The 24,344-nt window shown below is 39.0% G+C and overlaps 1 protein-coding gene across 2 annotated transcripts in view; it reads left to right on the top strand.

Moving 5' to 3' along the window:
• The window catches only part of JADE2 (jade family PHD finger 2), a 189,988-nt gene that overhangs the window by 103,905 nt on the left and 61,739 nt on the right, over positions 1 to 24,344 (top strand). For both annotated transcript variants that reach the window (XM_087709532.1, XM_087709531.1), the window contains exon 5: positions 8,106 to 8,275. In XM_087709532.1, coding sequence (XP_087565658.1) covers positions 8,106 to 8,275 — 170 coding nt within the window. The remainder of the gene's footprint in view (positions 1 to 8,105; positions 8,276 to 24,344) is intronic.

Here is a 24,344-nt window from a genome sequence, read left to right as displayed (position 1 = left end):
CGTTGAGCTTGTCAGCTGGAAAGCTGACAGCCCAAGTTTGAGACCAAGCAACCATGCAACAGGGTGAGTTCCCAATTCTTGCCTTGGCTCCTGCCCACCTAGCAGTTTGAAAGCAAATCTGAGTAGATAAACAGGTACCATTTGGTGGGAAAGTAACAGCGTTCCCTGTGTCTCGGCATATAGTCATACTGGCCACCTGATCATAGAAGTATTTTTGGATGACACTGCCTCCCTTGGCTAAGAAATGGAGTCAAACACAACTGGACAGGAGAAACCTTTACCTTTAGTGAATGGAAGTATTTGGTTCAGATTTGCAATATTTACTCATTTGATCCTTAAAATTGGCCAAAACATCTCAAAATAGGAGGAAATAATTCAGTTTCACCCTTGGGCTCTCTAATAATGTAATGTCATTAACTATGTGTTTTGCAATTCCCAGGAAAGAGATAATGCAATTTCCACATTGAAAAAAAATGTTCTTGTATGTAGTATTCCACATAGCAATGGTTGCTAATAATATTAAGAGTGATTATTTGAAATGTAGTTAGTTTAAGTAAATCAGAAGCAAGTAACCATTTAAAGGAAAGATTAATCAGTTGGTTGAGTAAAAAAAATGGTAGCAAAAGTGATGTTACTGAACAGTAATTTAATAGTATTCTAAACCACATAACAAAGGAACCTGGATAAACTTAAGTAGTCATGAGGTAGAATTCTTTTAGTACAACAGGATTTAGAACTAGAAGCAAATTGAAAATGTTCACAAAGCAGAAGTAATAATAATCCACCTCAAACTTTTATAATAGGCACAAACACTAGTAGCAAAGCAGCTAAGCTTGTGTTCAAAAGCAATTTATTCAGGCCAGTTTAGGTGCACTTAGAATAATGTATACAATTGTAATTGCCCCAGGTCAATAGGATATTGTAGCACTTGGGAGGAATCTGAGATGCACAACCAAACCAATGATTTATTTATGTACTTACTTGCTTATTTATTTAAAGGTATTTAACAGTATGTTTTTAGAGTTCAGCTTTCTCAAAGTATCTTCCAACAGTTTATTAGAATGCATGTTTAAAACATTATATGAATAACACTTAGTATAATTATAGTTCATATTTCTATTAAACAGGATTTAGTAAGAATGGTAAAATCAAGTAATTAGAACCAATCATAGTACTGGTTAGAAAGTGACCCCAAAGAATTTTCATTTAAAGCTACTTGTAATTAAATAAACTTGATACTCCATGGGGTCATTTTACATATTTTTTAATTTAATTTAATTAATTTAATTTATATGTCAAATTTAGAGCCTGCCGACTTCACATAGGAACTATATTTCAGTGGAACATAGTTTTATAAATGAAACCACAGCCCATGTTGTCTCCTCATACCAATGCAGAGGTAAAACTTGTAAGCAAAGGTTAATACATTTAGGGATTTCAATGGAAAATTGACTTACAGGGAACGTGTTGATAGAGGTTTATATTCTTATTCTTAGTATGGAGATAATGATTATTTCCCCCCACCCCATAATATTGAAAATAGGATTCAGCCAATAAAATATGATAGGCGAAATCTCACTTCCCAATTGATAGAAGATTCAGAACAGTTAAATGAAAATGCTATTCAGCTCAGTTGGTTTACTGCTCCTTCTCCAGGCGGTCCCATATATGTTTGGATGAAACTCCCTAAATATAAAAACTGGTAATTCTGTAGGTTGCAGTTCCAGCACACCTGAAGGTCATCATATTTGAGAAGGTGCATGTACATTCAGGATCTTAAGATGTAGTGATGTAATTTCAGAAGCTGGCATGAACAAATGAGCAAAATGTATACAATATGCTGAAGATCCACTGATGATTATTAGTCCTTGTACCTATGTGAAATGACTACTTCAGGCATGGAATGCGTATGAAACCTAGATAAGCTGGCAAAAAGTAGAAAGTCATAAAGCAGGACTGTGAAACTTGCGGCAGGATGTATCACGTGGTGGCCATGCCCACACCCAGTTTAGTGAAGGGGGGGAAGTCCTGATACGTCATGTGACGCCGTGAGTTTGACACCCCTGTCTTAAAGGTTATATTCATTTTGAGTATCTCCAAACATTCGGGACACTTACTTTTTAAAAACTGCATGCTGAACAATAGGGATCCTTAGATTCTCTAGTCAGGCTTCTCCTTTCAGTCCATGGCAACTATGATAAGATTCATATCCCTTCTTGGTGACAAAATTGTCCACTGTTCTTTCGAAAATGTTGGAATAAAGTAAATTGAGTGATCACAAAAATCTTAGACTTCAAAAGTTTTTCCTGAACTACATATCATTGTTCATTTTTGTCAGCATCAGTGCGTATTGGCACTTGTATTACAGAGTGATATTTCAAGGGGGAAATGTGGTTCTTTGCAAATACCATGGCAAGCTTCACGTCTTGAATGAGCCAGGAACTGTCAGAACTGGCATCAGAGTTTGTTTCTCAGATGAAACTTTTCCTCTGAGGATATATTGCTATGTGTGACGCTGTTTATTTTATTTAAAAGTTTTGACTAGATGCCCATCTTATATCGAACTCCTGGTGGTTTCCAATCAACAATATCAATCATAAAACAATATAGTACATAAATCTATTAAAAACATAAACAAAGAAACAGATTCTAAAAAATCTGGTACCAAAGTTAAATTTCCAATATTGCTTGCTTCCCAGACTTTAAAGTTTATTTGCTAAATGGGATAGCTGGGAGGGAAGCGATCTTCTTGGCTTTTTGGACAAATACCACCTCCCCCCGCAGCTCTCCCTGGCCAGTTTGCAATCCAGCAAACTGGCATGTGTTTAACTCGCACTGAGATCATGAGAGTTTAATTTGGAATAAATACTGAGTCTGATTTAATCTAATTATTTTCAAAACTTGAAATGTTGAAATATGAATTTTAAGAATTTATTGTATAAGCTGGTGGAAAATAGATTCCTTAGAACAAATGTGAGCATTTTTTTTATTATTATATTATAATAAACCATGTAGTAAGTAGGCAGGAGGGAACATTTTCATCTTCTTTTATGTAGCCTGAATTCTGTTGTAGCAAATACTGGAACTAACTCTTCCAGAGCCAAACTTCAGCACTTTATTTGTATATACAGGGTGTACCAGAAGTCAGTGGCCATAAGCCATTCACTTTAAATTTTATTAATATGTTTTTTTCTCAGAGTAAACATTACTGTAGTTAGGAATGTTCCGAAGTCATACATCCAACAAGCATTTCTTCCATTTCTGTTATGGAAGAAATGGCAAACAACTTAAATATTTAATGTAATATAATAAATATATAATAAATTGTCTGTGGGACCTGAGTTTGTCTATGGAGCCTGACTTAAGGTATATTCTATATATCTGGGGGAAAAGGATGTAAGGTGGGTTTTTGGGTTTTGTTGTTGTTGTTGTTAAATAAGAACAGGTTTTGGCCTCCTTTCTTTACTATTAAAATCTTCCCATTGAGTATTGGGAAGGAAGGGCTTTTCTGCATCAAATCTTGCAGTATGGAGTACATATATATGTTTAGTATTCCGTATCCACTTTCAAAATTACTTTGCCACTATCTTTCTTCCCCATTAAAATTAAAAATATGGTGCTGGCTGACAAATCCATATTCTATGACTCAGTTCATTTTGGGTTGAACTGATTTGAGGTGAAGAGGAGGAAGATGTTAAGGAGAAAAAAATCCCCATAAATAATGGGCATTGGGGTATTAGCTATCTGTTGAATTGATTGATTCGGAGGTGGTATTCTATCAGTTCGGACCGGTTTGCCCGAACCCATGGCTCTGACCTCAAGCCGAGAATGAATCGGTTCTCTGTTTCTGTGAAAGTGGGTCCACCTGCCTGTCCCTGCGTTATACAAACCTTTATTTCTGCTTCTGAAACCCAGCTGATAAGTAGTGGCATTTAATTGTTTTTCTTGCTACTTTCCTTGTTTTCAATGTGGAAGTTCAATTTTCTCCTAACTGCAAACTGGTAGTGAAGCCAATAGAATCCCACCACTGGATTGATTGATAATCCTTGAGTGGGAAGGGAAAGGAAGCTTGGAAACCCATCAGAAGCTGCTCAGAAACCATCCTGCATTGAATCTGTAAGGAGAGTTCCCCACCTAGCTTTTCTCACTGAGGCATAGTGAAGTTCAGCCATGAGGCTGCACAAATTACATTGACATACTTTTCTGCCAAGTCAAGGACATGGTAATGAGGTTGCGAGGAAGTGTTCATAATTCATGAAGGAGGCAGCGGATGCGCTAAAATGTTTTATGTACTGAAAGTAAAACATTTTTTTAAAAAACCCTAGTTTGAAAACACTGGCAGTGATTTCTATGAAATGTCATCCTATTCTGCTGGAAAAACTATACACATACATGTGTTTTTCCTAGTTTTTATGAATCTTGCTCAAAATCCAGGTGTCACACCAGATTTGACTACTGGAGCAATATGTACTAGATTGGCTATTTCTGTAACTTCAGATATATCTCTGGATTGGAGGGATAATTGCAATAATCTGCATATAACAATAACTTCCTGGAAAAATAAGATTGAGCTTTATCATCTTTTTCAGAAACGGAGAAGGCTTTGAAAATATATTTTTAAAAGAATATGTATCAGGATGCTATGTTTTGTTTTTAAGAACTTTTACAGTTTAGGTAGAGGAAGCAGCATTCTGTGGTTTATCATCTGCTTCTGGAAGCCTTCAATGCAAATTATTTTCATAGTTACAATAATTTAGCCTTCTGTATTTCAGCTGAGGCTAAAGCAGCTTGTATTCATTTATCATTCATATCATATATATATATATATATATATATATATATATATATATATATATATATATATATATATATATATATATATATATATATATATATATATATATATATATATATATATATATATATATATATATATATATATATATATATATATATATATATATATATATATATATATATATACACACATTCAAAATGTTCTTTTTTCCTCCTCTTCCAAGGGTTTGTTTATACATAAGATTATCTGAGTGATATCTTTATAAGCTCCAGGGGAAAGAAAGTCTCTAGTGTCTAATATTATGAGAAGATTGATGTAGGCAGATTTTGTCACATTTGTTTGACTTCTGAATCAAAAACGCAGGAGGTACTACCAGCAAATCATGTTTGCAAGGCTGAAAAGAAATAGAAGACTCGCATTTAATGGGGGTAGAATTAAGAGGATGATGACTTTTAACTACTAATGGTGTCAACAGAAAGTATTTTAAGTTTCAAAGAATCTGTGGTGTTGTGATATATACATTCTCTGAACAGGTGGCATGAAGATTGCAAAATAAAAGTAGAAACCTATTAGCAAAATTTACCTGACCTGAGTGTAGTAATACGTGCCTTTAGTATCAAGGCAGAGATAAGGCATAAGGAAGCATGTGAAAGTAAAGAGACAAGAGTACATGGTATAAGAAGTTTCTCAATTTGTCATTATGCCATTGTGATCCTTCTAGTGCCACTGAACATCAACTTGTAAGAGTAGAATCATGGAAAAAGGAAAAATAAAAATAAAATAGTCTGTTGCTTTGACGCTATAGCACCCTTCCCCTTCTACCCCAAATAGAGGGCTATCAATACAGACTATGATAAAAGAATTGTAGAGGAACTAGATATCTTAGCTAAAAAATAGATGTATTTCCTAAGATCCTTGCACTTAAAACTAGATTTGATAGTTTTTCTCCTTTAAATAAATAAACGCTATAGGCAATAGGAAAGCTAGTTCAGATAAAAGAAAAGCAAGGTAAGAGGGGTTTGAGAATTATAGAGTTTAAAAAAATAAGGCACAGTGTGAAGAAAGTGCCTGGGGGGGAATTATTATCTCACTTTATCACACTAAGATATAAAGATTGCTAACACTGGTGAAGGGTAAGCCCATTAAAGAACATAAACCAGAACAAATGAAGCTGTCTTTGAGTACCAGCTCCTGGGAAAAAAAACAACAGGGGCAGAATTACAGCAATGCCCTCATGCGTTGTTTGTTGTTGACTTCACAGAAGCATCTGTGTCTGATCACTGCTTGACAAGAATGCTGGATTAGATGGTTCCTTTGCTAATACAGTAAAGATGTTCTTAAAGAGAGCAAAGCAAAATCAAGGGTTTTTGAAATATTATTTCAAGACTCATTTGGGCAGCCACTCAGAAATGATGACTCAAGCCAATAAAAATTGAGTATTTTATATAACAATAATACTGTGGCATGAAGCTTCCTGTTCAAATGTAAGGAAAGTCCCTTACGTCTCAGAGGAAAAAAGTGTGATTGTATTTTGGAGGTGGGAGGGGGACAGATCTTTAGATTTTGAGTTGTTCTGTCTCGAGCAACCGGGGAGGATTTTGCTTTCATGTCTGCACAATTGTTTTGTGTATCTTATCCCTCTTCTAGCCCTCAGGACAATGGCGAGGATAAGATTTGAGGGCCACAGGGAAGAAGATAATGCAGTGATATCACCATACACTTTAAATTTGCAGTAGTTTTTGTACAGCCAAAACCTTTAAAGATGCTGTCTAAAACCAGTTTATTTGTTGCTGAATGTCAGTGGCTAATCTAACAATGTTCCTGAGAGTTTTATAATCCTTGGGTTTGCAAAATAATTTACATGTTATGGTAGTTTCAGAACCCATAATCACACAAGCTAGTTTAAAGGGCCGTGGCTTAAAGAGCCATGGGGGTCCAGTGGTTAGCATGCAGTATTGCAGGCTAATTCTGCCAACTGCCAGCAATTTGATTCTCACTGGCTCAAGGTTGACTCGGCCTTCCATCCTTTCAAGGTTGGTAAAATGAGGATTGTTGGGGCAATATGTTGACTCTGTAAACCGCTTAGAGAGGGTTGTACAGCACTGTGAAGTGGTATATAAGTCTTAAGTGCTATTGCTGTTAACCTGCCTCTATGGAGTTCTGCTGAACTAACCTTATGATTAAACAGTCTTCCTTAAAAAGGGGGGGGGGGGCAAGCTATTGGGGTATAATTACAAGTATCAGATGACAATTCATTAGTTTTATTCCTTTTAACAATCTAACTCTTATAGGGGAACCAACAGGATTTTCTGGCTTTAAAAGCTTATAGGCTACTCCATAATTTGAGATTATCTTGCAATTATTTCAGGTTAAATGCTGGCTGTACTTTTTGATACAATAAAAAAAATTGGTATGAAGTTACAGTGATGTATAATCAGATTACAGTTGAATGAAGGAATCTTTTTGTTATCTGTTCTTTGAATAATAGCTGCTGAGCATCAGGCAAGTTTTGTTCTGAGTGACTAAAAAAGCCATAGGTCATCTAATTTGCACATAATACCTGTGTTTATTGTAATAAGTGAGGTCTTGTTTGAGATTATCTACCTATTGAATCACTTAAACAGAGACCATTTTTGTAATAGGGTCATCGGTGAAATAAGTGCAAATTCAAATGACTCTTCTTGTCAATCAGACAAAAAGGGTCATTTAAAGTTTTTCTTAACATACCTGAATATTAAACTATTTAATAGTTAGGATATTATACCTTTTATTCTGCTGATGTTAGGTCTTTCAGAAGACATTTCCTGCTTGTACAAAAAAGTCACTGATAGTAGTTTCAAGGTAGAGTCTTAATTTTATGTGGTAATACTTGATAGTTTTCCAGAGATGGCAGAGTCAATAATGAACACCATTTTTATATTGAGTGTAATTTGGGTTTTGCAATGTGATGTGCTAAATACTTTCTTCATTATAATATATAAGGGTTGTACTATGGGAGGAATAACTTTGAAAACACTTGTAAAAGATCCTTTTATCATCTTCTTCAGTCTGATATTCTTACATGTATTTTGAATCTCACCCCCAGGATTTATTATATGCCTAATTTTCTCCACTCTGAATTGTTTGCATTACATATTTGATAATGGAAACTGAATGCTTACTTTATTTAATGGTTTTTTTTTGCTAAACATGCATATTTATAATTTGTATGTGTATTGATAATTTCAATATACATTATACATGTTTCTAGCAGACTTATTTCATTTCTAAACCTGTCTTTTACAACAAAGTTTGTTTCCTTCCATAGGATAATACCTCTGCTAGACCATTCTTCATCACAGACCTTTCCAAGGAACTTGTCCAGCTCTGAAAGTTCAGATGCTTCCAGAACATATTCCCAGAGAGTATGTCGCTATGATCTGGATGAAATTGATGCTTGCTGGTTGGAACTTTTCAACATGGAGCTTAAAGAAATGGGTAGGTGTTCGTAAACGAGTGTGTGTGTGTTTTAATTTCTGATTTTAGCTCTGTTTTTATCTAAGCCAAACTCTTTATCGCTTTTTTTTTGGTCTAATGCGACATAACTAAGATTTTATATATAGGAGAAACTTTAATGAACTGGAAGTTGGGCAGCATACAAGTTTAATTCACTATCATCATCCAAGAAATAAGATGAGGGTATATCTGAGGGGAGGAAGGATGAATAGATAGAAGTCAGGGTGATAATGGTTTACTGGGCACTCTACTTAGGCAGTTTTCTTTTTCACAAAAAGGTTGACATATTGAAACATAACCAATAACAAAAGCACCAATTTATTGGCATGCAACCTTCTATAGCCTTTGCCCTTTGTGACAGAATACCAAACAGACCCTGGGAATGCAGAGAAGCTACTGTGACTGTTAAAGGAAGAAGCAGGGCAGTTCCAGAAATGATTTCTTAGTTGGAGAGGGCATGAAGGACATGAGAGACACATAAGAAAGCCTCAGAATAACTATGCGTTAGTCACATTAGGTATAAACTGAGCTGAAAAAATGACTTTCACTGGCAGTCAAGGTTTTTTACATTACCGTACTAGCAATAAAGATTATTGGCTAGAAATCAAAATGATTCTTGTTCCCTGAGTTTGCCGGCCATGCAGGATTCTCTATTTATTATCCAAGCTTATTGGGATTGGGTTTCTTTCTGAAAGGGTGGACACTGAGCTTCTGCCATTCCTAGTTTTCATTTTTTAAAGAATGGGACTGGGCGAGGGAGTCCCACTGTTAACTAGCTTTCCACAGCACAAATATCAATTATGTTACCCATCTACAACCATCTACAGTTGCAGCCATGAAGAGAGTGCAAAGCAGAGTATCTGAGAAGAGGTGAGGGGAAAGTGCTGGATTTAAACAAGTGGGTATCAGAAGGGCTGCTCTCTCACGTGGACCATACTAAGTGGCTCCATTCTGGTATGCACTCAAGCTTCTTATCTAATCATGCCTTGGTAGATCTCTGCCAAGTTTAAATAAGAGAACCTGAGAAAGGGCATTTTGGGAAAGGTAGACAGTTCTGGAGGGGCAGTACTTTTTACGAAGAAAGTGTAAAAAATAAGTCATGTGGGACAGTGAGACTGGCATAAAGAGTGGTGTCTTTGGACATACTGACATCATTAGAAATACTGCTGTTAAATTTTATTTTTCACATTTTACCATTATGTGGTGAAATTAAACTGTATTGCATTGAATTTAAGTTTTGTATAACTGCCCTCTCTAAATAACTCTGGGTAATTCACAACAATAAATCTATAAAAGCCATAAAAGCATTTAAAAAAAAACCTAATAATCCTGCCCCTCCATCAGCCTTCCAGGTGTCCCAACAACTCTCCATAGTGTCTGGGTAAAGAGCCAGGTTTTAGTGGCCTTCCTGAAAGGTGAGAGTTTGGGGTTCCTGCCGGGTTATTGTGGGAAGAGTGTCTTCCATAAGGTAGGCCACTGAAAAAGCAGACTTCCCAGGTCTGCGAGATGACAGTATTGTGTGGAAGTGAACTGAGGCATGCTCATCCTATCCATTCTAGTGAAGCAGGTAGATACCCTCAGGAAATAAGTGGTCTCACATTTCTCACATAGTGTTATTATGTTATAAATATCATGTAGTATTCATGTCTACCTGGGATTTTTTCCAGGAAACAGTATAAACAAGGCAAGAGGTTGAACTAAATTGAACAAACGTAGATGTAGAATAGAATAGTAAAAAAGGACTGTTAAAAAATAGAATAATATCCACTGGGTTGCAGGGAATATTAAAAGTATCCAATAGGGTCAAGTTAAGGTAAGGAAATTCCAGCCCAGGTAGGATTGTAAGGGCTAGGCAGATGTGGTTGAGTCAAGAAGGTGGAAGCTATAGGGGGAAGAGAAATACTGTGACTTTAACTGTAAACTTAAACTTCTATCTCTGCATTTTTTATTTTTTTTATTTTGTTGCTTGAGAAGCATAACATTGAATAGAATTATGTTCTTTCTGGTTTTGGGCAAGACTACAGTAGCAAGGTCAGCACAATCCCAAAAATACAAATTTCCATATATGTTACCAAGGAAACATCACAGGTCAGAGCACAGTTTTTATTATTATTATTATTATTCGATAGACACTTCAGTGCCATGCAAATTGGAAATCTGATTCTGCCTTCAGAAAGCCTTTTTTTGTTTCCTTTTAGCCTCTTTTTCCACTGAGAAAGAAAAGTTGTTGAGTTCACCTCTGAGCTGTTCTTGTCTGTATTTGCGCATACATCTCTGAAGTGGAACGGTGCTCTGGCTGCCAATTCTTGCAAAGCTGCCTCGGCCATTTACCAAATATATCAAACAAAATCTGCAGGGAATCATACCACATCACCGTTTCAGAGCTGTTTCTCATTTTCATCGCTCAGCCTTGAAGAAGCCCTAACATCCTTAGTAAGCCAATCCCACAGTCATACTCCTTAGGAAAAATGGCTTGAAGAAGTTGCCATTATGCACAAATCGCACAAGGTCGTATAAAGTATGATAAAACCTGTTTGTGTATAATATATTTTTACTTCCTGCACTTTGATTGTATGCATATTTAGAACTATATAAATTCTACTGAAGACAGTAAGGATTGCTTTCAAGAACATTCATATATACAGGTAGTTCTTGACTTGGAACAGTAATTTGGATTGGAATTTCTCTCACTAAGTGATGCAATTGTTGGCTGAAACATCATGTGACCACACCACTTAGTGACAACAGTTCCAATAGCCCCAGTTGCAGACATTAGGCCAGGAGCTCATACTTCCCTTGCTCTACCCCATTTATCTTCACTTCAACTCCTCCAGTCTGCCTATCCCATCCCCATCTCTGCCTTTTTTGTCCTTATTAATAATATGTTTGTTTAAATGCTCAGAAATCCAGAGGAAACACTTTGTCATGTACATATGTTGACAATTAGCAACTCTGTGTAGAGGAAAAAGTCAGTATAAAGAATTGCCAGTTGAACATTTAATTTGTTTGAAGGTTTTGTTGGTAGGTGCTGCATGCAAAAATGTTTCCCAAGTAATCTGGATCAAGTATTGAATTTTACTTGCATATAGTCAGTGTAAGCTTTTCTCCAAAGTTGGTGGAGATAGCATCCAGGAATGGGTTAACTCCGTCCAGCATCCAAACTTGTAGACTGAGTCTACAAACTCTGATGTCACACCTCCTGTGCTACCTCCTCCCAGCTTTTAAACTCAGTCTGTCCTTGGACTGGACACGCATTTGCTCTCTCCTCCAACTTTATTAGCTAGATAGGTTATTTCTTCAATTCTCCCTCTCCATCTGCCACTGCCCCTATCTTAACATCTTGAGGGGCAGGTGAATTTCTGACAGTGATCGGTTCTTTTCCTCATGGCGTGAGACACAGCAGCCTCTTTGCTGTAAAGAAAAAGCAGCACTCCGGAGTGCTTTCTCTAGGGGGCCTTTTCGGGCACTTTGCCAGCAGTGCCAAAATTCGGAAGCAAGCCCAAGGGTGGAAACCCTGTGGCCTCTGCCTCTAATCGCCCCATTGCCTCCTTAACTTGTGTGGCAAGGCTTTGATCGGCAGAGGCTTTCCCCGATATCTCTCCGACAAGGTGTCCTTCATTGGTGGCCATTTTGTTTTGGTGGGAATCCGCGGTGGTGGCCATTTTGATTCGGCAGACCTCACGAACGGTTAGTAACTAGGCCACAACAGCAGTGTTAACCTTACAGGTGGCTGCCTGCTCATTTGCCTCCCTAATTGAGCCCAGCATGGCATCGACTACAGGGGATTTGTCTCCAGACTCTGCCCGGCCTTCTCCTCCACCTGACAATCCCGTAGCCTGTCCGTCAGGGCTCTGTCCCTTCAGAAAGAGGGTGGCTGATAAAGCTAAATCCCAGGGGCACCCAGCTAAGGCCTCCAAAGCCATAAAGAAAGCGGAAGGCCAACACCAGAAGCCATTGGAGAAGGAATTTGATAAGGCCCAAGGACAGATGCCAAGAAAGCCATGGATCAGACACAGGATAGGGTGAGCCCCCACCCATTCCAGGCCATTCCTGTCCCCATTTACAGCCCTCAGTTTGCTGAATTATCTCCAGAAAGAGAGGATGACCTGTCTCCTCTGGCCTCCCTCCCACCCAGCTGGAGGAGGGTGCAGGTTTCTTTGATCTCCTCTCAGCACAGATAGATCTCTGGGCAGCAGGAGTCCCACCCCGGACTTAGCTCCGGCTTCCTCCATCCCTGGGTATCAAGGTTTTCAGGCTTCTCCGGCCAACTCCCCCGATATGGCTGCTATTATATCCGAGGCCATTTGGGATTAAGGCCAGGGATTGCGGCTGGCCTGCAGCACAGATCCTCCCCAGGATCATCTAAAGGGTCAGGGATTCAGGTCCCAGAGCACCATGGAAGAGTTGGGACCATACCGGACCCTCTGCCCCATTAGGGTCAGTTTCTCAACCTTCACTATTCAGGGAGGGGGAGGAGGTTCCCAGAGTGTCAGATCTCTCAGAAGATGAAGGTTTGGCCTCAGACCAGCCCACCTTTGTGCGTTTGTTCAAGCCGGGTCCCTTCGCTCCCTTCTATTCAAGGCCAAGAAGGTAGCCAGGATAGGACTTCTACAACCAGCTCAGGAGGCTTCTCGGATCCCTTCCCACAGACTGTTCATAAATGTAGTCCAGATGGAGTCCTGGGTCTGTTCCTCTTCCCAATTCCCAGGATAAGTGTCTCTATAATGTTGACCTGAGTTAGCTAAGGTATTAGGTTCCATCTATCAATCCCCTGGGGCAGTCCTTTCCTCTCCTAATGCAGACCCTCGTGCTCCAGAGGAAACCCTCTGCCCAGAGGACAAGTGTTTTGAACAAACATTTGTCAAAGGCCATAAGGCCTCTGCCTGGGCGGTCTGGGCTTTCACTTAAGCGTCCTTCTTTAGCAGTGCGGCATTGTTCTGGTTAAAGCAGTTGCAGGCCAGAATTCCTTCCAGCGATTCCAAATCCCACCAGGACATCAATAAATTGAAGGTCGCCATAGAGTATTCAGCGGACGCATCTCTGAATGTTGCACACTTTGCTTCCAAATCTATCACCTTGTCTATCACAACCAGGTGTCTCCTCTGGCTCAAGCAATGGCAGATGGATGCCAGGGCTAAGTGGAGACTGGCATCTTCTCCCTTCTCTGGGGATTGCCCCTTTGGGATTCCTTTGGAGCCACTCTTGATGGAATCCAAAGACAAGCATAAGGTCCTCCTGTCCCTCTTCTGGAGGTTGGAATGGCGTTCACCCTTTTGAGGATCGGACGAGGATTCTCCACACACACCCCATCCCCAACGTCAGGCTCCATTTCGACAGGGTCACCAGCAGCAGGAGAGGACAGGCAGGAACTACCAATGTTTTCCTCCTAGAAAATCCTTCAGAGGGGGGTCCAACTGCCCTTTCAGATGGCAGAAGTGACTGTCTGGAGATAGCCCTTTGGTGGCCGCCTGGCAGCCTTTGCAGATTGATGAGAGGATATAATCACAGATTCCTAGGTGAGGAAAACAATCAGATCAGGTCTCTCTCTGGAATTCCTCTCTACTCCCCCCCCCCCGAGGTATTTTGTCACGTGTCCCGGGACAAACACAAAGGACGCCTGGTGGAGCAGGTGATCCACCATCTGCTTCAAATCACAGCAATCCAATCGGTCCCACAAGACCAGGTAGGGCCAGGGCCACCCTTACTCCTGCCTGTTCATTGTGCCAGTGAATGGGACTGGAGAGCGATTCTCAACCTAAAATTACTGAACTGTTATATAGTTTATCGGAGGTTCAAAATGCACTCCCTGCAGTCCATTCTGGAAAGGATCCAAAAGGACAGCCTTCTCACCTCGGTGGACTTCACGGAGGCATATCTCAGCATGCCCATTCTCCCCACCCACGGGCAATTTCTCTGCTTCTTTTACGCAGGAAAACTTTTCCAATACAAGGCCCTTCCCTTTGGCCTGTCATTGGCCCCTTGAATTTTTACCAAACTTCTATCAATGGTAGCAGCCCATCTCTGCTGCAGGCCAATGCGGATTCAATGCTATCTGGATGACATTTTGCTCCAATCCAGATCAGTCAGGTAGGCAGAACAGGACCGCCAGATTACCATCCAGGTCCTTCGGGACCAGGGCTTTTCCATCAACCTAGACAAAAGTTCTCTCATACCCACCACTCACCTGTTACACCTAGGAGCTCAACAGAGATACAGTGCAGGCAGGGTCTTCCTTTCCCCAGAGTGACAATCCAGCCTTCAGGAACTGGCTGCCAGGTGCAACGGCATCAATACGTTCAACTGCTCTAACTCTCACATCTACTGGGGAAGATGGTCTTCTATTTTTCGATCGTCCCCTGGGCTCGCCTCCAGAGCTGATGTCTCCAGTGGTTTTTTCTCCCACATCACAAGGCCAACATCAGCTGCTCGCCCGTTCAGGTCTGTGTTCCACCGGAGGTAACAAGATCCCTGGGGTATTGGTTGTCCCCAACTCTAGCCAGGAGATCCCTGTTCCAAGAACTGGAACTCCTAACAATTATGACAGATACCAGCCTGATAGGATGGGGGGGGGCGCACCTGCAATCACAGATGGCACAGGGCCAGTGGTCACCATCAGATCTCACAGAAAACCAGCCTCACTCGGTTCCAAAGCATCTCCATCATCTGTCGGTCGTTGGATCAGGGCATGCATTACCAAAGCTTACACCACGCACTTGTTGGTTCCTTCTCAATATATTATGAGCCACTTGACTAGGAGTGCTGCCATCACAGCCACCTGGGCCACGCAGGCCTCTATAGAGGAGATATGTAGGGTGGCCAGATGGACATCTCCATCCCCATTTATCTGCCATTATAGACTTGATAAGTATGCTTCAGCGGAAGATGTCTTTGGCAGGAGGGTATTACAGTACCTGAAGCTCAGCCTGGACATTGACCCTCCCATAAGGACAGGACAGGCTTTGGTATATCCCATTCCTGGATGCTATCTCCACCAACTTTGGAGAATGGGTATTGGTTCTTACCTGAGACGCCCATTCTCTGGGTGGTGGATATAGCATACAGCCCCACCCTTTCCTTTGGTCCGGACCGAAATTAGATAGTGTACTGGAGGAGAGATTGTTTAGTTTGTTCACTTGCACGTCATTCTACAGACCACCTTCTTCGAAAGCTGGGAGGAGCTAGCACAGGAGGTGTGACATCACAGTTTGTAGACTCAGTCCGATTGGATGCTGGACGGAGTTAACCCATTTCTGGATGCTATCTCCACTTCCCTGAGAATGGGCGTCTCAGGTAACAACCAACACCCATTTTGCTATAATCAAAGGCTGGGCTATAAATCTTCATTTGTATTTGAAATTTGGATTTCTTCTAATCTTCATGTAATCCAATTTGTGTGTCATTATAAATAATATTTTTGGAATGGCTTGAAAAGAAAAGCTTTCGTTGTTTGACAGTGCTGTCTGTTATATATCATATATCAGAAGCTACCTATAGTCTGAAAGAGTCACCAATATATTTGGTGCTGATGGAAGGCAAGTATTGACAATGGGTACGTTATAATATGAGGGGAACCTGCATATAGACTATTTTAAGTTACTGTTAAGTTTAAATGTTCATCTAGTTGTCTCAGGGAAATAAAGGAGAAAGACAAAAGAATTTCTGAACAAGAAAAGGGTTGGATGGTGACAGAAAAATACATCATTTGCAGTTTTCCCAGGTTTAATGGGATCTCACTTTAAGTGTGAAGAAGAAAAAGAATGCACACATCAAAAAGGATATATTATACTGATAGTCCTTTCTCTACTTATTCCATAATTAAGCCTGTTTTTGTTGTTGTTGTGGTTGTGGTTGTTTAAAAGCCGGCTAGTCAAAATTTGGGAAGGTACTGGTTTGGGAAAGACTTACTACAGATCTAATATAAGCTATATTAGCCAATTAAGTCCTTCCAAGTTCCAGTCCATTTTAAGACTCAAACTGAGTTTTATTCAACATTTTGCAAGCTCCAGTGGCCAAGACCAAATAAATCACATTATGACTTCATATGTTATATGAACTAGATCAAAAAGTCTTAGGCTGCAGTCCAAATTCACTAGGACTTACTGACTTACTTTTTTGTAGGAAAAGGATTCTGTAGGATTGCTGTGCTAAGTAGTTATTGGCGATGCCATTAGTCACCAGAGAAGAAATCTGTTTAAAATAGTTCCAGAGGGATGCTCACAAGAAGCCACTGAACATAGATTAATTAATGGTGTCAGTGTGCTGTTGCTTCTTTCCTGTATAATCTAGTTTTGTAGCAAGAAAGTAATAAACATCCAACAAGAAAACTCAAGGGAGGCCAGAGCTTGAAAATACAAATAGTGGTTTGCCCTAGAATCCAGAGTCTCCAAAGGAGGCTCTTTAAAACGGACAACTGACTCAAGAAACTTGAGCTAAATACACATAAAATAAACCACAGTAGTGCTGATGAAGGGGAAACCATTAAATCCTGTGAGGTTTGTTTGATGGTAATAAAATAACTGGGCCAGAGATTCAGCAAAAGATTTATAGCAGGTATGTTGGCAATTCTAATACAGGGATTTAACAAGCAGGCTGTCCTGATTTTTTTCCCCTTAAAAATCCACTTTTACTTAATAAGGGATTGTATTATACAATACATGATGCTATATATTAAGGTAGTATCCTTTCATAGTTGATAAATTATGATCCTGTAATTAGAAGGATAAGGGATGTGGTGGCTCAGTAGCTAAGACGAGCTTGTCGATCAGAAAGTTCAGCAGTTCAAATCCCTAGCACTGCGTAACGGAATGAGCTCCTGTTATTTGTCCCAGCTTCTGCCAACCTAGCAGTAGAAAAAATAGGAACCACCTTTGGTGGGAAGATAAGAGAGTTCCATGTGCCTTCAGCATTTCGTCATGCCAGCAACATGACCTCGGAGACATCTTCGGACAGCACTGGCTCTTCGGCTTTGATGAGCACCACCCCTAGAGTCAGGAACAACTAGACATATGCACGAGGAGAACCTTTACCTAATTAGAAGGTTACAGGGAAATGGAGACATTACAAGTTACACGCAGGAGTTAGTCATCAAGTGATGTAAAAAGGCTCTGTGACTATTGGACATTATCTTGAAAGTTCATTGTTTAAGTACACATCAACTTGGCTAAATTTTGGGGTCAGTCTTGGAACAGAATCAAAGGCCTTCACAACTACTATAGTAATATTCAGTTGCCTGGTCCAAGCCTTGGAAAACTTATTATGACATCAGAACAATTAATAACTCAGTAATAACTTGAGGATAAAGATAGCTAAGTATCTTTAGATATTTGAGGACATGGATTATCTTGTATCTAGAGAACCATTTTCTTAATTTATTATTGCATATGTATGGAATGTAAGTTCTGTACCAACCACTTTTAAAACATAGTTATATAATTCTGATTCTGATGTGATAAAAAATTGTTTCTGTAATCTGTATAAATTATACATATTGTACAACTCCACATAATTTATATTGCAGCACAACTTGCATTTACAATGTGGCTATGGAAAGTAATTAGTTATTTTCCTACTCTTGCATATCTAGGCTATTTTTTAAAATAATCAGTGTGACCAGATTTCACCTCATACGTAATTCCAATCATATTCAAAGCCATAATGATCAATAACAACCTCTCCTTAAAAATGAAAAGAATGATTTTCAAGGAACTGAATTCTCCACCTAAAAACCATGTTGTACAGTTTCTTTGCTGCATTGCAATAGAATCACCACTTGCACCATTGTAACGAGTCCTATTATATTGGCTGATCTTCTTTTAAAATTTGTGGTTGAAATGTCCCCAAACTTAGCCGGTTCATTTAGTGTGCTATATCAATAACTGTCACTGGTTCGCTTATACAATATGTTTCAGATGTTTGAGTTGTGAGTTCCCTTCTCAAAGTACTATATATTTTGGTACTCACAGTAGAGGCTTCCACACACTCAGTCAGAAAGATATAGAAATGCTACCTGCCTGTATTTGATGCTTTATATTGGAATCTGGGCCAAAAGAAAAGGATGTTATATTGCTGAAGGCAAAATAAGAGACATTTTGGGATAGGCCAGGCCAGGCCATTTTTACATTTAGGTATTACTTTTCAAGGAGAAATTAGTATATCTCTAGTTAGTTCCTTGGCTGTGTCTTTTGGTAGGAATGGGATAATGCGTTGGTTTAAATAATAATGCTTATTTTCACAATCTTTAGCCAGCTTTAATTATGGGATATTTATTACTTGGAGAAAAAAAATAAACCTTGATTTTTTTTTCATGAGCAGGTGAATTCCTGATCAGCCTGTGTTGTTGGTATAAAATGATTAGAGACATTTTGATTAGCATATTTATCTTAGGTTTTCCTTTATTCAGATGGGAGGAGTGACAGAAAGACATTCCATTTGTAGATTAATTGTCTGAAATGTGGTTTAGGATATCACACACACACAGTGAAACCTATATGTACATGCTCCTTCTAATTAATTTTAGCACACTTTTGGTCCTTAGTTGTATCTGAATATCTATCATTGTTAGTCCATTAGTGATTGTATTTTATGATTTGTATGTATTAACATTGCTAGGTAAGTTATTAAGTGAGTTTTGTCCCATTTATAGCCATTTTTGCCACAATTAAGAGACTCACCACAGTTGTTAAGTGAATTATGTGGTTGTTAAGCAAATCTGGTTACACACACAAACACCCTTGTCTTTGCTTGTTAGAAGGTTTCAAAAGGTGATCCCTGCAACACTACAACTGTCATAAATATGAACCAGATGTCAAGCATTTAAATTTTGATCACGTGACCATGGGAATGCTGCAACAATCATAAGTGTGAAAAACAGTCATACATCACTTTTGTCAGTGCCATTGCAACTTCAAACGGCCACTAAACAATGATTGTAAGTAAAAAAGATTATACCCGTACAGTATACCATTTGCTTTGCAGTCATAACGGCTCAGGTGGCTGAATAATGAACCCACTGAAATCTGGTTGGCCTTCTAGGACAGCCCACCTAGAACAAATTGCAGCAATCCAGGCAAAAACTGACAAAAGTCACATATGATTATGTACTACACCACCTGATCCAGAAATAATCCCCAATGGGCACATAAGGCCCTTTTGGTCTTGGACTTGAGTAGTTGAAAGTTCAGAATAACCTTAAGTTTCCAATAGTTCAGTACACGGAATATGATTCTGTTCAGAGCTAAAGGCAGAATATATCTGGATTGCAGCCATTCCATCTTGCTAAGGATTCATCTGAACCTTTATTTTCCTGCCCAGAACCTAATAGTCCTCAGTTACTAGGAAAGGACCTAGATGTGCTATCCCTGCTGCTTTTGAATGAACCCCTGGCTATTTCTAGAAAGCATGAAATGGAAGAAAGAATGGCATTCATTCACAGCCAGCCAGCTGAGATGACAAATAAGTGCAAACACAGAATCCACATGTTCCCAAAGGAGATATCCTCTCTATCATATACACAGAGAGATATCCATATCCTTGGTTTGGTAGATGGAAAAGTTTGGGCATACATCACAGGACTGAAGTTGAAAAAAGGGGATTAACATTGTTGCTCCAAAACTAAGTTTAGAATTTTTATGAAAAAAGGGAAGTTCAGCAAATGGATTTTTGGAGGAACATACACTATAGCTACTAGTTAAGAAAGAAGAAGTCTAGGAAATAATCTGCATTAGAACATTGATATTTATTTCCCTGTGCTATGCAAGTCTGCCTTCTTTTATTTCTCTGTACTAGTTCAGTATTTTGTGTACTTCGGCCTTTTGTGAATATCTCTGATTGGGAATGAGGAAATAATTTCCCTTTTGAAGTTTTGTGATTTGGATGATTTGAAATTCCACTCCAATCTCTTTATAATATGTTCTTTTTTATTTATATTTTTATTTATAGTGTATGATATTTTTGGTCTGTTTGGAACACCGTAAACTTTGGGGGTGGTTTTTTTTTGTAGTTTCCTTTTAAAGCTATTGATTTTTCATGATTTGAATACTGTTCTGTTTTCTTCCTTTAACAGAAAATTTTGACTTTTAAATACCTTAAATTAAAAAGTTATTATAGGTTATACTGGTTTCTAGTGAAATTGGTCTGCACTGCCAGGAATGGTTGAAGCCTCTAACCAGGCTTCTCAATTCTCGATACAGCCAGGAGGTAGTGGTACAGGAATTATGATTTTGGAGTTCTTTTTTTTTTTCATTTTAATCACCAGAAGCTAACACAGAGAGTGGGAACAATTTCTCTCAGACACTTCAAGGTTAAGTGCTAGAATTAGGCAAGGCACCATCAAATGCTATACCAAATCAGAGTGTCAAGCTTCAAAGCCATTTTGCTGTTGCCATTATTATCGCATCTCAACTTGCCAACGAACTATGCGGGGAGGGAGTGGGAGATAAAACATGGTCCAAACATCAAGATGTCTGCATGAGAACCAAGGACACTTCAGCAGGTGTTTACAAACTCCAGAAAGACTTTCCCACAGCAATATCCGGACAGTGAATTGGACAATGTGACCTGAGCTAATGGGGGGGGGGGGAGGTAGAGAATGTGAACTTTAACTATGGGGCAAAAAAAATTTAGATCTGGTTTTGCCTTCAGTCATGCGGAAGTGATGTAGTCAATAAATTTTTGTATAAGGAGATTGGATCTTCTCAATGGTGCTTACTTTCATTGGGTTTGTCAGTCAGAACCTTGACACAAAGATTGCCAGCGAGTGAAGACTCAAAAGACCCAAGACAGTTGAAGGCCTCTAGTCTTCCACCCTGCATGCTTCACCATGTTTCCTACAGCCACTTTGTCTTGGACTTTACTCTTACACAAATCTAACCCTGGGAGGTACCATATCAAACCAATGTATAGAAGTCTCTTCTAAGAAAAGATGCCCAGAGTATAAATGCAGTGAAGTTCTCAAATCCTGATATTACAGCCAATGCATTTGTTTTGTTTTGTTGGTTTGCATATTTTTGTGATTATAATATTTGTAGTATTAAATGGGTATATTTACATGATGTTGCTGACTCAATTAGCCCTAGCATACAGGTTAAAAAAAAACACATAGGAAGCAGCCTAGTTGGCAACCTCCCAGCCTATTGTTTTTTCCTTGCAAAATTTTAAAAAAATGGATCTCTGCAGTGGTTGGTGCCATTGAGGGAGGGTGGAATGGCATCTTTCCTTACTCACACATTCTCTGGATAATGGGAAAGGGAGCAGAAAGCAAAACAGGAGAAAAGAGTTGAGTTTGAATAACACATGTGATTAGTTGGCTCAGGTGACATTTCATTTCTTGATAGAGCACCCCACTACACTGTCTGGGCCATAACTATTTATGATATGTAACCTCCGACCCAATGCAGTTCAAGGTGTCATGCAAACAAGGCAATTTTTTGCTGCTTCAGAGGGCCTTTCGGGAGCAAAGGTGAGGAGCAGTGTTGGTAACCTTTAGCTGCTGAGGCAGCATTTGCTTTATTCATATATTTATTGGTCTCTAAAGGCTGCGGGGGATGTAGTGTTTATAAAAATGTATTAGGGGAGGTTTATACAAAATAGGAGAAAGAGAAAGAAAATCACAATTTTATCTCCATATGGCTCAAATATGACTATAACTATAGGACTAGAGGGATGTTTGCTGATCAAACTGGGTATGGTCTAGTTTAATGAAAAGAAGGACTAGAGGAGACATGATAGCAGTGTTCCAGTATCTCAGGGGCTGCCACAAAGAAGAGGGAATCAAACTATTCTCCAAGGCACTTGATGGTAGAAAAAGAAGCAATGGGTGGAAACTAATCAAGGAGAGAAGCAACTTAGAACTGAGGAGAAATTTCCTGACAGAACAATTAATCAGTGGAACAGCTTGCCTCCAGAAGTTGTGAAAGCCCCAACACTGGAAGTCTTTAAGGAGATGTTGAATAGCCATTTGTCTGAAACGGTATAGGGTTTCCTGCCTAGGCAAGTGGGTTGGACTAGAAGACCTCCAAGATCCCTTCCAACTCTGCCATTGTATTGTATTGTAAATTGACAAATAAATAAGCAGAGTCACATCAGAAAAAAACTATCCATTTTATATGACTGTTTGGACAAACTTACAGAAAGCATTGGAGAAATTCAAACTGTTTAGATAGGGTCAGTGTAAGAGGAGGCCTGGCTGCAAATGTGGATTTTTTGTTACAGATGGCAAACTACATGTTGCCCTGGATTTGAGAATCATCTCAAACAATAACAAAAGAGGATCTTTTTAAGTGGGCCCCATTGTCTTCTGCATAGCCGAAGCAAGTAAGCCATCACTTTAATGTTTTCCAATACCCGAGACATTGAAGACACAGGTACTTCCTTGAGAAGTTGTGGGAGAATTAAACAGGTTCTTTCCTTCACTGCATGGGTTTGGAGCTCCTTATTAGAGGAAACAGAAACAAGAAATGTTGCAGACGGCCCCTTCAGGCAAATGCAGGTAGCTGACTAGAGATCCAGAGGGAGCAGAGACGACTTTGTTTCATTTCTTTTCATAGATGGTACTAAGCAGTGACTTTCAAACCGTGATTTGTAGAATAGTTTTCCCTCAGAAGGAAACTATTTGCTTTGAATTGTTTATATTGTTTTTTTTCAATTTTTATAAATCTCCCAGATTTGTGCATGATTGGCCACCAGATAAATCAAATCCATCAATAGATAGATAGATAGATAGATAGATAGATAGATAGATAGATAGATAGATAGATAGATAGATAGATAGATAGATAGATAGATAAGCAGGCAGGCAAGCAAGCAAGCAAGCAAATAGGCTGTAGTTGCCTTTCACACTAAATATGGATTCACAACAGACTAAAGAAACACTTAACCATAATGCAATTTAGTATGAGGGTGAACATAGCTAATGTATAAGAGCCCAAATAATGAGGTGGCGGAGGCAAAGCTGGTATTGATTACAATGGACTCTTCCTGCTGCAAAAGTGTTAGCTTTGACATGGCATCCCATTGCTGTTTCTGCCACTCCTTCACATTATTAGTCTCATCTCTGTCCTTGAAAGATAGTATGGGGAGCCCCAAGGATACTTTGCGGGTGTCCCAACAATAAACCTGAGTTTGCTCTGTTTGCAGATTCCCAATGATACAGCAATTCTTCGGGAAGGTAAAGCACAATGTAAGGCAAAAAAAGAGAGAATATTATAAAATATTCTGAAAATGTGCCATTATCTTAAATTTAAGAAATAGCTGATGTCTGTGAGTGACATAAAGGGGGATAATTGGTTCTTAAGTGCATTAGCAAGATAGGTTCATAATGAAATACTAGGGAGTTTCACAGCACATTTTTGGCTCATATGCTAGTTGTTTTGATTCATTTATGGAGATAGGATTCATTGCTATGAGCATCTCAGAACACCACTCTGAGAAAAAAGATGAAAGCATTGTTATTCCCCTTTCCCTTCACTTCTAAAAAGAGCAAAATTAATATGCATATGAAGGTAAGGGAAAAAATTAGAAGGCCCTCATTTTTAAAAAATAAGAGCCCTAGTTTTTAAAGCAATGATATTTTTCCAGAATAAGTAATTAATAAAATGTATTTTTACCTCTCAATTATGTTTGGATGGAAATTTCACTGTTTAAGAGGGAAATACTTTGACATTTAATATGAAGATCTCTGTACTGTATGTACTTTCATCATTCACTTTAATGTAAAGAAAAACTGGGAAGGAAATTAAGAGGGATTGCCAGCATACAACTGCTTTATTTCACTAATTGTGAATTTGATTAAAGATCTGCCATGTTTTTGTTATGTAGTCCTTAACCTTTATGCCACTATTTCCTTTATGCCACTATTTCCCAAATATGAATGGGCAAAGTCTGTTAGCCAAGAAAAGCAAAAAACACTGTCAGTTTGGATACCCATGTTTCATGGTAAGCCATAGATCATGGGTGTCAAACTCACTGTGTGACTTTGCCACCACATGATGTTTCAAGATGGTTTTCCCATTCGCAGAGCTGGGGTGGGCATGGCCTGTGCATGACCTATCCAGCC

The sequence above is a fragment of the Thamnophis sirtalis genome, unplaced genomic scaffold, assembly GCF_051295495.1.
Source record: "Thamnophis sirtalis isolate CommonGarterSnake01/CBP01778 unplaced genomic scaffold, rThaSir2_p1.2 scaffold_3, whole genome shotgun sequence".
Lineage (NCBI taxonomy): Eukaryota > Metazoa > Chordata > Lepidosauria > Squamata > Natricidae > Thamnophis > Thamnophis sirtalis.
Note: the sequence above shows the minus strand (reverse complement) of the source record. Positions and strands in the feature narration are given on the sequence as shown.